General features: G+C 42.1%; 1 protein-coding gene across 2 annotated transcripts in view; it reads left to right on the forward strand.

Moving 5' to 3' along the window:
- Window positions 1-1215: 1215 nt before the first annotated feature.
- Window positions 1216-13478, forward strand: part of DIAPH3 (diaphanous related formin 3) — a 424348-nt gene continuing 412085 nt past the window's right edge. For both annotated transcript variants that reach the window (XM_081128431.1, XM_081128432.1), the window contains exon 1: window positions 1216-1521. In XM_081128431.1, coding sequence (XP_080984557.1) covers window positions 1342-1521 — 180 coding nt within the window. In that variant the 5' untranslated portion in view covers window positions 1216-1341. The remainder of the gene's footprint in view (window positions 1522-13478) is intronic.

Genomic DNA, 13478 nt, shown 5'->3' on the forward strand with positions numbered 1-13478 from the left:
TCTCCTGATCTTTCTCCTAAAGACTAGCTACTCTTTGAGGGCAGAGACTGGCATATAAAGTCTGGTACAAAAACAAACCACTCCACCTCCCACAAAACTGTAGTGTCAAGACTTAGTTGGAACTAAGTCCTATTTTCTGAACCTTTGTGCCAGTATCCCTAGAGTTGCTAGAGTTGTTTCCTGAACCTAGATCACTACTGCATGTTTACCAGGATCTTGGCCCACACCACCTCCAGGTAGTCAAGAGATGGACAACTTAAGGAAAGAGTTCAAATAAAGGATGACTTTTAAACAGGGAAGAAGCACGCTGACGAGTAGATAAACTGCTTTAGTCTTATAATTGGATCTTGGGTGTACACAACAAATTCTTTTGCATGGTTTCAGCTCCGGGCCGTTTATTATATGCCCTGGAACTCTTCTTCAGTTCTATGCTCTTGACCCCTCTTGGCCTTGCTCCCGCCAGGAATGCCTTCTATCGGATTGCCCCACCACTCTTTTCTGTCTAAAGTCTATGCATTCTTCCTTTCACCTTTCCAGTTCTGCTCCTTGATTTAATATCTTCCATCCTTGTTCTCAATGAACTTTTAAAACAACTGCTATAACATTTATATTATTTTGTTATAATGGTTTGGGCACCACATTGGACTGTCAGCTCCATAAGTGCTGATTTTTGTGGGCCCCCTCTGCCACGCAGGTGGGCTCCCAGACACTCAGCAGTCGCTCAGTCAATACGTCGAGAGAGCATTTTTTTTTAAGCGTCGGGGGCGCTGTCGTTCTCTCCCGCCTAGCACCCCTTCAAGCACAGATCCCTCAACTACTTTTACCAGCCGCCCTCGCACAGGGCCTCCCCACGCCTGCAAGGAGCAGCCCACGATGTCACATTCCAGAGCTGCTCCCATGGCGGCGCAGAGGGGTCTCGCCTGCCTTCCAGGTTAGCGGGGACCCGTCTCCAAACCCCAGATAAACCCAGACAAGTGACTTCCCCAAGGCTCCGTGCGCCCCCCAGCCCCGACTCCTCCGGGGCCCTTAAGGCGAGGGGTCTGACCCCGCACAGGAGCTGAGTGGTCGAGCGAGCGGAAGGCACGGCCAATCGCATTTCTTTGTGCCCGGAAGGGGCGGGCCCGGGGGCGTGTCAGTGACCTAGCGGCGCGCGATTGGCGGGTCCCCGCGAGGGCCGCGGTGGCGGGAGTTTTTGGACGTGTTGGCGGCGGCCCGGGCTGCAGCGGTTGGGCTGAGCCGGGCTGCAGACGTCAGGAGGCTGGTCGCGCCGGACCCTTAGGCTTCCCGCCTGTGACTTGCCGAGCGACCGCCTTTTTTCCGTCCCCCGGAGCTGCGGGTGAGATGGACCGGCCCCGGCCCCGGCCGCACCACCCGGCGCAGGGCTCCGCCGCGGGCGCCCCCTACCCCTCCTCCGCCTCGCTCCGCAGCTGCCGGGAGAGCAAGATGTCGCGCCGGAAGGGCCCCCAGCGCCCTCCGCCGCCCGGCGGCCCCGAGGTGCCGGGAGAGAAGCGCCCCAAGTTTGTAAGTTTCACATGGGGCTGGGGAGGGGCAGCTCCCGCCTGGCCGACCTGAGCGCCGCTCGGGTCCCGGTGTCCTAACATTTCTTTACAGTGGGTGGGTCCGCAGGGCCCGGGGGCTAAATTTTATTCCATGTTTCCAGAGCTGACAATCTTTTTAGGCCGACTCGGTCCAGTTCTGTCTGGATCCTCAGACATGCACTGGTCATTGTGTTGCCCCACGTTTCTTAAGGCTGTTCATACGTGTATGTATTGACGTCACCTAGGTGGATGTTGTATTTTTTCTTTGTTAATTCTCCCATGAGGATATTTTTTTCCATTGCTTTTCAGAGAGAGTGGAAGGGAGGGAAGGGGGGTGGGGGAGAGAGAAACAAATTCCAATGAGAGAGAGACACAGCGACTGGTTGCCTTCCACACGCGCCCCAACCGGGGAGGGGAGCGAACCCGCAACCCAGGATGAGCCTTTCACCGGGAGTCGAACCTGCGACCCTTCGGTGAGCAGGAGGCTGAAACCCTCGGGCCACATCGGCCTGGGTGATAGTGCATTTTTTAAAGTCCAACTTCTCCCCACACCCCTAGCATCTGAGGATATGAGACATATCAAAGTGAACTTTTAGGTGTTTTTCCCCCTTAATATTTTAACCCGAGAAAAACTTACCCCCCCCCCCCCCCAAGAAAACTTTTTAAGGTAGGTATAATTTTCCAAGTCCAAACGGTTCGTTTTAAAACTTGGGCGGGGCCATTGGGTCATTGCTAAAGAATGTTGTTTTGGTTGGAAAGGAGTCTGAGTTTTTGAAATTTGCTGTTTGGATCGCTTCTCTTACTCACTTTAACACCCAGGGAGGGTGCCCTGGTTAGTGCTCTGTAAATCTCTTTGTCGGTATCAACTAGTGGAAGAATAGGCAGTGATGATAGTTTGGTGTGTGTGTCTGTAGAGGTAAATGACAGAGTATTGACGGGTTGAGACCAACAGAATTAAAAATTTAATACTGACCCTTCCATTTTACTTAGGAATATGGAAAAACACTTGTTTTAGTCACAGGTGAAATTTTACAGTACAGAATGTGCCTTCTGTGAACAAATAAGTCATTAGGAATTTAAGTTAGGATACACAGATTAAGGGGATAAAGACTTGTGGGAGAGGAGCGAATTGCTAAGTATAACAGTTAAAAGTGATAATTGAGTAAAATGGGGAGCAGAGCTCTGAGATGCTTCAGAACACTGGAAATGAGAGCCAACATGGATTAATTATGACAAATTAAGTACCAAGATGCCCACAGGAATGGTGAAATTTTGCTGGAGGATCAGATGTGTTGTTGATTGTTATCTTGACAGAGTTGAGGAATTAATAGGATAGGGTTAAATTGGCAATGAAACATCCTGCCCAATATGAGAAGATTCCACTGGGGCAATTTCTGTTCTTCCTTTTACAGTTTGCTCTCTGGGTTAAAAACATCATTTCATTTTGTCTTTGACTCCTGTACTCCAGAATATGCAGGATGTAAGTTTCTGTGACTCACTTGGAGCAAGAATGTGATGAAAACAAAACCTAAATTAATATCAGGTGATTTGAGTTCTAGTCTATGCTGTTTTTCATTTCTTAGGTGTTTGGAAAGGGTTATTGTAAAGATGAACACAATAAAACAATACTTTTAAGCTCTAAAACTAATAAACATACCTGAACTACTGTGTTTTCAGATAGGAGTCTTATTTGAACCATGACTTCATAATTAATTTAGAAGTAATTTAGACCCTTCATACTCTCTGAAACTAATTTAGATTCTTTTTTTTTTTTTAAAGGTTACTTTTTAAAAAATGGTTTTATTGATTTTAGAGAGAGAGGAGAGGAGAGGGATAGAGAGATGGAAACATCGATGAGAGAGAAACATTGATGGGCTGCCTCCTGCACACCCCCACTGGAGATTGAGCCCGAAACCCTGGCACGTGCCCTGACTGGGATTTGAACCGGTAAACTCTGGCTGGGCTAATTTAGATTCTTGCTTACATGCTAATGTAACCGAAACCTAGGTTCCACTCCCTGCCACCATGAAAACCAAACTTGTGAGACAGATGCTGCTGAAAAGGAAAGAGGTTCTAATCAGGTGCCAGTCACCTGAGGAGATGGGGGACTCTTGTCACAAAGCCCATCTCAGTATCTCAGTGTGGGCAGAGGTTTTTACAAGGAGGGAGAGGGAAAGCAGAACAGAGAAATCAAGGAGAGGGGGTTGAAACGTTCTCTATGTGCAGGCCAGCAGAGTCCATTCTGATAAGGATCTCAAAAGTGGTCCAGTGATGGTTTGGTATGCGCCATCCTGGTCTTCATCGTGGTTCTACTTCATCCTGGTTTTGTGGTTGAAGGTCAGCAAATCTCCTGGAACTGGCATGACTAAAGGTCGGGGCCCGTATCTTCTGAAGTTAGTTCCTAGGATTTTTATACAAACATGCTGTTTATCTACAAGCTACATATTACTCAGAGTCAGCGCTACAGAAAAAATGTCAGAAGAATAGTGGGGGTGGGGTACAGTTTCCACTGTTAGTTAATTCTTTAGATATGTTTTCCATTTTACAGATTTTGTTAGCTATGTCTAATCTGTTGTGTAAGCTGTTCTATTTGAGTTTAATCAATTATTTTTTTATTTCTGTAAGTTCCATTTGCTTCTTTGTCAAATCTGCCTGGTCATTCTCAATAGTTCTGTTTTTTTACTCTTATTTCTTTTCTTTCTTTCTTACTTGACTCTTTCTTCCTTATTTGATAGTCCTGGTATGTGCAATCTTTGGACTGCCTCCATTGACTTGAACTCAGTGGTGGCTTGCTCTCTCCCCCCTGTGCTTGTTGATCTTTGTAAGCTCATAGCTTCATCTTAACCTATTTTCCAGGAGGCCTAATTGGGGATGCTTGTGTCCTGAGGTTATTTGAGTGTGTTTCAATCAGGCGCCTGGGGGTGCCACTGATTTCGGACCACCTCCCTGTTGAACTAGGACTCTGAGAGGGCCTGGAGTTTCATTCAGTCTTAGCTCTAACTCTGTTCCTGGCCCAAAGCTCAGAATTCCAATTTCAGGGCTGTCTTCTGAACAGCTCTTCCCAGTCTGCCTACTTTCTCATTGCTCTCAGTCCCAACCTAGTAACTCTTGTTTTTGGGATGGAGGGTGATCTTTGGAGAGCAACCCTTCCTCATGAGATCTCAGCAGTGCTTCAAAAGTAATTGTTCTGTAGTTCAGTTTGCCATACTGCTGTCAAGTCGGTTTTGGTTTTCTCTTGATTTGGTATGAAGTGATGTTAGCCTGAATCTCTTCAGGTCACCTAGTCATTAGGTCACCTAGTTGCCTGAGGCAGCTGCTTTTGAGTAGGACAAGTAATGTAGGTTGGTGATGTGACTGGAGTAGTGAGAACTTAGGTGTTTGGTATTTTGCATACTCTACAAAGCTGCAAGCTGGTCCTGTCTTAGTTTAAGAAGGTAGGAGTTCTGGTGCCCACTGAGACCCTGGTTTACTTTGAGCCCTGATAAAGCAGACATCTTTGTTGTCTACTGAATGTATACTTGTGGGCCTCAAGTTACTTTTGAATTGTGTATAAAAGTTTATAGTATAGAACTGCTCCCCCATAGATATGTGTAAATAGTAGAAATTAGTCTATTGTAAATGTGTGATAGTTTGGCTGGACAACGAATTTACCGTTTTTGGGCTGTTTATGAACTAACCAACTTTGCTTCTGTAGAAAATGGGTGAGCAGTGAGCATTGAGATGCTGGGATAGTTGCTAGGAGACAGGATACAAACTGGAGGCTGGGAAGACAAAGCAGGTACCTGGGTGAAGACTTTGTAAAAGTGGATAGTATTTAGTAGGATCATTAAGCTCGGTACCTGCCCTAGGCCACACCCTTAGTACACCTGGACCTGTTTCCCTTCCAGAACAAAACAAAGCAATTGCCTTTCAGGGGTACTGGACACTCCATTCCTACCTCCCGCTACTGTTAGAAACACATGGTACACACAGCAGTGGCCACCAGATCCAGAGTGAGAGCAGGATATGTGGCTTCTGGAGAAATCTCTCTCTCTGGGATGTAGGCCAGTCTTTTGAAAGGGGGCCTGTAAATTTGGTGATATAACTTGGCAGAGGAGCTCTTTTTAATTAGGAATATCCTTTAAAAGTTCTTACAGACTTTAGTGTAAATCTTGCATCTAATCTTATGGTTTACATTGAATAGATTGTTTATTATTGTTTAATTATGTCATTACAGTACCCTCAATTTTGGTTGTGAGAGATTTTTTCACCCTGTCCATTAATAATATCTGTGTGTCTGCAGTGTTGGGCATCATTAGTAATAACAGTTTTGATTGAGTCAAGCACTGTTCTAGGTGCTGATATTTATACCACTGATATTTATCAATATCAGCTCCTTTAATACTTGCAACAACCCTATGAAGCAGATAGTATTATTAGCTTTGTTTGCTAGATGGGAAAACCTGGCACAGAGGTTAAATTGCTTTTGGTCACACAGTTGCCAGTTGGTGAGACTGGGATTTGAACCCAGGCAAGCTGTCTTTGCTCTCCCATGCTACTGGGAGGGAGTTTTAATCTCTACTGTTTCTTTTCTCATTCAGGAACCATTAACAGTAGTTAGCAATGCCTTTAACGAATATAGAATTAGCAATTTCCTGATTATAGGCTGGTTGTGAAGAGGAAGAGGTATTAAGTTGGAGAACTTTTGCTTACTGGACAGAGAACTTGAGTATAGTTGATCAGAGTAGGCTTGAAGAGATTAGCATGTGCTCGCCTAATTGCTTAGGGTTTATTTGGAGGCAGCTGTGGCAGGCTGGATAATGGTCCCTACCCCCAAATATATTCACATCCTAGTCTCCAGAACCTGTCAATGTTCCAAAAAAGGACTTTGCAGATATGATTAAATTAAGTTTTTTTAAATTTTAAAAAAATAGATCTTTATTGATTTCAGAGAGAGGAAAGGAGAGGGAGAGAGAGAGATAGAAACATCAATGATGAGAGAGCCATTGATCAAGCCCACAACCCGGGCATGTGCCCTCACTGGGAATCGAACCCTGATCGCTTGGACCCTAGGTTGCGCTCAACCGCTGAGCCACGCACGGCCGGGCTAAATTAAGGTTTTAATAATGAGGAGACTATCTTGGGTTATCAGGATAGGCCCTAAATGCAAACACATATATCCTTATAAGAGGGAGGCAGAGGAAGGTTTGATCACAGAAGAGAAAGCAGTATGACTATAAGGCAGGGATTGGTGATGCAGTCGCAAACCAAAGAAGGCTGGCAGCCATCAGAAGCTGGGAGGGACAAGGAACCATTCTCCCATGCAGCCTACAGAGGGAGACACTTGGTTTCAGCTCAGTGAGCCTCATTTTGGATTTCTGGCCTCCAGAACTGAGGGACTGCATTTTTGTTTCAAGCCATCAAGTTTGTGGTAATTTGTTATAGCAGCCATAGGAAGCAAGCACAGCAGGAATAGCTAAAAGGGTGACCATGTTCAAAAGTTTTGTTTAACAGTTTAAAAATGTATGTTTCAGGAGAACCATCAGGTTCACTTAAATCTCTTTCTTGTGGTTTACTTTGGAAGGGTTGTGATTTGGGAGAATATAAGATACCCAGTTTGGTCCTGTGGAATAACAACTAGAACCTTTACTCGTTTTGGTCTGCTGTGTCATTTTCATTGTTGCTAGAAAGCTGAGAAAAGATGGAGGTGATGTCTGTGTGCTCTGTTTTGAATTTATTTCTTCATTGATTCCGCAGCTAAAGTGATGTTTTCAGTTGTCCTAGAGTTAAAGTCAAGAATTGGAGGTAGTGTTCTTAGTTGAAGGCTTTAGGCACCTGAGTTTTATTCATGTCAGATTCCACCTAACCCATCAAACACTGAAACCTTTATAAGGGAGAGAAATATCAATGCGAGAAACATTGATCCGGTGCCTCCTGTATGCGCCCTGACTGGGGATTGAGTCTGCAGCCTAGGTATGTGCCCTTACTGGAAATTGAACCTGGAACCTTTTGGTGCAGGGGATGCTGCTCCAATGAACTAAGCTACCTGGCCAGGTAAAATTATTTTATTCAGGCCAGTCTTCTAAGCAAATTACTCTGAATTGTCCCAGACTTTCTTTACTTTCTGTTCTTCCTAACAGAGAATATAAAGTTTATTTGTTAATATATGATTTTTTTCAAAAGAAACAAGTTATATCAACTGGGTTTTGGGGAGTACAGTTAGCTGCTGAAAGTAGATCACATATAGTATTTATTACTTCTGGATCACTCTGGATCTTTTCTTTGTGGGTTAAGAGGGGTGGAATAGAGATGAATGTTTCAGATTTAGAGCATGGCTTAATTGCTTTTTTCAAAGACTCATGTCTTTAATTATGAAGCAAGCAAACTGACATACATTTATTACACTGTGTAACCTGCATCTCATCTAGTCTGTCTTGTAGCAATTGCTTCTGAACAGATGTTACCTGAAGCACCTTTGTGCAGTTGGTAGAATGCTAAAATTTGTCATGCCTTTATTATTGTTGTCTTGAATTAACTCTACTTTATGGCATAACTTTATTGCTGTGTCCTAGAATTTTTATGTATTTATTGCCTTATGAATTGGATTTAAAATTGGCTTTTTATATACAATGTAAATTAACATGTGTATAACTTGTTTATGCTTGCAGAATAATGCAAGAAAAAACTGCTACGTATTACACTAATGTAATTGTCTTTAACTCAGCACATAGTATCCTCTAAACTAGGAGTGAAATGAATGCTACAGAATGTGCTTACCGTCACACTCTGCTTATTTATCCCAGAAACTAATTTGACTTTTAGATCTATAAAATATAGATTAAGCATAACCTTTTACTTTGTGGGATATTAAAGATCAAAGCATAAGCTTTCTTTGAACAGGATCTACAAAGGTAACTTTTCTCTCACTAGCAGCATGATGGCATTGAAATACCTTACCATTGGGAGTAATTTTCTCAAATAGCAAATCAAAACATTATTATTAACTTAGGGGAGAATTTAGAGTTTCAATAAATTAGGTTCAGGCTACTAGCTAATTAATGAAAACAATTTGGAAATGCTTGCCATAGACTTATTCTGCAAAAAGACCCACTGCCATCCTTTCGTACAGTTTTTTAGTACAAGTGGCATTGTGGATAACATTAATGAACAGTGACTTGTACCACTTTTAGGGCTTGAATCCTAGCTATGTCATTTATTGGCTGTGTGAGCTTGGGCAAGTTACTTAACCACTCTCTGTGCCTCTGTTTCCTCATGTGTAAAATAGGGTTGTTGGGAAGATTAAAAGCTAATGTGATGTGCCTAGAATAGTACCTGGCTCATTGTAAACAATGTAAATATTTGCCACTTATAGGATTGTTGTTTTCTTCATTAGTAGTAATAGTAGTATAATTTTTGTCTAGATTTTAGGGCATCGGGGATACTACATTGCATATTTGAATAACTTTCTTATACTAGAAAGTCTGAATTGGGCCAGGCTTTTTCCTCATGGTGTGGCGGAGGCAGTCATTTTGTTCTCAGTTCTTCTCCTAATGAAGCTCATACAGCTATGGAACTTGCGTACCAATGAGACTTAAAAAAAGAAACCTACAAAGGAAACAACCTCAAACTTTGAAAAAAATTCTGATACTTCAGTGTGGACTTTAATGATAATAAAAATAATGTTACATATGTATGTATATATAGAGATAACACTACATATAACCCTTTATGCTTTTTACAGCTATAAAACCAAAACAGATTTACACATATATTATTATATATTTTTAAAAATATGTTTTTATTGATTTCAGAGAGAGGAAGGAAGAGGAAGAGAGGAACATCAGTGAGGAGAATCATTGATTGGCTGCCTCCTGCACGCCCCTTGCACGTCCCCCTACTGGGGATCGAGCCCACAACCAGGGCATGTGCCCTGACTGGAAATCGAACTGTGACCTCCTGTTCATAGGTTGATGCTCAACTACTGAGCTACACCGGCAAGGCAAAACAGATTTACATATAAACTCCAAAACAAAAATGTAGAGCCTATAAAATTCAAAATGAACAGTAACATCAATTTAATGTGATTGATGATGATGATATTTGGCTAAAATTAAGTCGTTACTGGATTTAATAGTAGGAAGATATATGTATGGTTTGCTGTTTTCCTTTTTTGTCGTCTTGACTCTGGATGGAAATGGAATCCCAGAGGCTGAGGAAGCTTAGCACAGAGCAATCAATCCAGACTCAGCCCCACGCTTCTGGAAGAGGCCTGTCATCGAGCATCATTTGCCTCTCTCACAAGGTCTTGACTTGAGGCTCTGGGTGAAGTAGTGTGAACTCCTTTTTTGTTGTTGTTATTTCTCACCCGAGGATATTTTTTCCATTGATTTTTTTGGAGAGAGTGGAAGGGAGGGAGGGGGAGAGAGAGAGACACTTGATTGGTTACCTCCTACATGCATGCTGACTAGGGATTGGGACCAACCAGCAATCTAGCTACGTGCCCTTGATCAGAATGGAACTCAGGACCCTTTAGTCCACAGGCTGATGCGCTAACCACTGAGCCATGTCCTCTAGGGCAGAAGTGTAAACCCTTATAAGGCTGTTTATGATAAAACAAAAATAGCCATATGTAAACTCTTTTTTTGGAAATTGTTGAAAAAGAGCAGAAGGAATCAGTCAAGACTATAAGCATCTATATTCAGTTTTCTCTTAATATGAGTTTTCATAGCTCTGGGAACATGGTTCTTTGAATAGTGTCATTTTGGAATTATGAACAGCCATTTGGAGCTGAATACTTCCTAAGCGGAGGAGGCTTGTAAAAACCTACGTGGCATGATGTTGATGTCTGGCCTTCATCTGTCACCATGTTGGTATATACCCAATGCAAGTGTGGCCACCAAAAGTGCCTGCCAGGCCATGGTTGGAGAGTGGTCATTCAGATTGTCTAGAATATGCTTACTTTAGTTCTAATGTTTAAGATAATTCTGGGAAAAATGCACAATTTAAAAAAATCTTACATAATTGAAGAGTCTGTGGAAGGGCTCTGTAGGCCTCAGTTTGAGGAGTCTGGAGATGACTCAAAGAAGTTAGAAGAGCATTTGAACCAGGCAAAGGTTGGCATCTTCAGTCCTTTGTCTCATGATGGATTAAAAGTGATTAGTAAATATTTAGGATGTATCAATGTGCCTCTAAATAAGTTACTCCTAAGGAGTTTTCTAAGTAGTTTTCTAAGAGTAAACATTTTTCTTGCAATCTTTAAAAATATATTTTATTATACAGAAGAGGCAAAGAACACCATATACTCACCAGTAAGCTACAGAAATGAAACTTCATAAATCCTATTCGTTTTTCTCCCTTTCTGTCTATATCTCCTGGTAATCTTTGCTTTTCATTTCCTTGAGGTGCGGACTAACAGGGCTTTTTAAAAAATTAGATTAGTTTTTTGTGTTGTTTCAGTTATATCTATCTCTTTTCTCTAAAAATAGATCTGTGAATGGAAATAATATCCAATATCTTTCTATCTCTCTGTCTTTGAGCATCATAGTCCATCTTAAATGCATTAAATCCTAGTCCCACCTTCCTTTCAAGTATGTTCTAAGAGCATTCTGTTTGCTGAGGGACTAGGGTATATCCAGGTAGCTGTGGTCCAAGTAAGACAATCATGGGTTAAAGATGGCTAACTGCCTATTCAGCTCTCTTCAAGGAAATTATTGCCAATCCTAGGTCATTCTAGAAGTAAAAAAAAAGTGCATGATCCTTTTGAATTTATGATGTAGAATTTATTGAAACTCTTAGTAAGATACATGGGTTAGTCTAATTGTAAGATCCATAATATTGCATTTATTTGGCTAATTTTATTATGAAGTTTCTTCTCAGGATGTGGGGAGTTTATCTTGTAATTGCTACATTTTGCCGAGGTGGGCTGTTTATTGGGCATCATAAATTGAAACTCTGTAATGTTCAGTTTTTAACTAGGATTTGCAAATTGGTAACATTAATTATGGACTGTACCATAGTATTAAACTGTTTTTGTTTATCTAAACCTTGGGTAGAATGCAATTCATAGTGGCAGTTACAATTCATTTCTAATGAAAACTTTGACAGCCTGAGGAATGAACATGAAAAATATAATGCACATAATCTGCAATCAGAAATTCAGTGTGGCAGTTTCATTTCTTTATAGAAGGTGACGGTCTCCAATTAAAACCATGTTCTAACCTAGCCTCTCCTCTGTTCTTCTTAATATGTTATCTTAAACCTGCTTTCAGTTGCTTTGTTCATGTGGTTCTAAGCTTCTGGAAGTCACTTTCTCTCTTGGTGGTGTCTGGTATAGGCTTGAGCTTATAGTAGGAATGTGAATGCTTGGGTAATTAAAAATCTATGTAAAATTAACCTTGTAACCTTTCACCCCCTGGTTCATTAAGTGATACTCATGATCAATTTAAATTTAAATGTTATTGATATACCTTAAATGTCTATTTCTTTTTATAAAAGATTTCAGTGATGGTGGGTGAGGGCATCAACTATATCGGGGTCATTGGAAAACTGAGCCTGCCAACTCAAGCTCCTCGAGGGGCCTGGCAATGTGGCTTTAGAGCCCCACCCCTAATTCAGATATGGCTGTATGTCCTTGGGCAAATTAACTTCCTTGCCTCAGTTTTCCTATCTGTGAAATGGAATAGAGAAACACAGTATCAATGCTTATAGATTGTTGTGAGGATTAGTTGTGGTAATGTATGCTACAATAATTTGGGCACAGTGCCTAGTAGTGTGACAGCTATTTTTAGTATTATTCTTTTGTGGACACCAAAATAGGGGAGATTGTAGTGTTGGATTCTCTAGACTTGGTCATCCTGAAGGGGATGTGACAGGATCTCTGTTGTTGACAGCACTTTGACCTTTCTTCTCCCGCTTCTCACCTCCCTCCCTCCTTATACCTCCCTTCGTGCTGGATACCTGCATTGATTGTGCCCAGGGACTGGACCTTAATTTGAGTGGGGAACAAAACAGGGGGTTTGGTCACTGATCATAGACCTCTAGCCACTTGACCTTGCCTCTTGATCTTTCTCTGTTAGCCTCCTGTTGACAACATGTTTTCCACACTAAACCCCTAAGTAACCCTGGACCTCCTTTTGACCTAGAATGCCTTCCTACTCCTTGTCTCCTCAAGCTGACATAAGGTAGAATATAAATAAATAATAGAACCTCAGATCTGCAAGCCTGGAGCCACCTGACAGGCTTCTCTGTGGCTGAACCAGGCTTCCGCATCCTGGTGGAAACCTTCCCAGGCATGTGAATGGATGCTCTTAGACACGGTATCCATGGGCCTGCTGATTGGCTGGGTCCTCAGAGCTGCTGGATATTAATCATCACCACAGTAGCTACCTTTATCCAACTCTAGTCACTTACTCTTAACAGTGCTTTGAATCAGGTATCCTCACTACCTTTGTGTTGCCGCCTGATGGAACAGAGACAGGGAGAGAGATTTGGGAACTTTCCTGAGGTGCTCCAGCCGGGAACAGGGAATGATGGATATAAACACAGTCATCTGGTTCGAGACCCCTGGCTTTGAACTAGTTGTCTGGTTGTCTCCTTTTCCATTTCTCTCAGCATTTATGCTAAACCATTATCACTCTCTTTACCTTCTTCTCTATGGACCTGATTCCTTTTTGTTGTAAATAGTTTTTTAAATTGAAAAACTAATGTATGCACCTCTTAAAAAGCCCAGCACTGTTAAGAGTACAGAGTGAAATTCACTAAGCTTCCCTTACAGCCCAGAACACCAATTCAGGCTTTTCCCTTACAGAGGCAATGATCACTTCTATTATTTTCGGTTGTATCCTTTAATGATATTCCGTGTGTATGTGTAAAGCACTCGCTTTGCATCCACACGGGCACATACCACAGCATTCACTTAAAAGATCTCAGAGATGGTTACCCCTGACTCTTAGCACTCACTTT

The sequence above is a fragment of the Miniopterus schreibersii genome (genome assembly GCF_964146895.1).
Source record: "Miniopterus schreibersii genome assembly, chromosome: 2".
In the NCBI taxonomy this organism is placed as follows: Eukaryota; Metazoa; Chordata; class Mammalia; order Chiroptera; family Miniopteridae; genus Miniopterus; species Miniopterus schreibersii.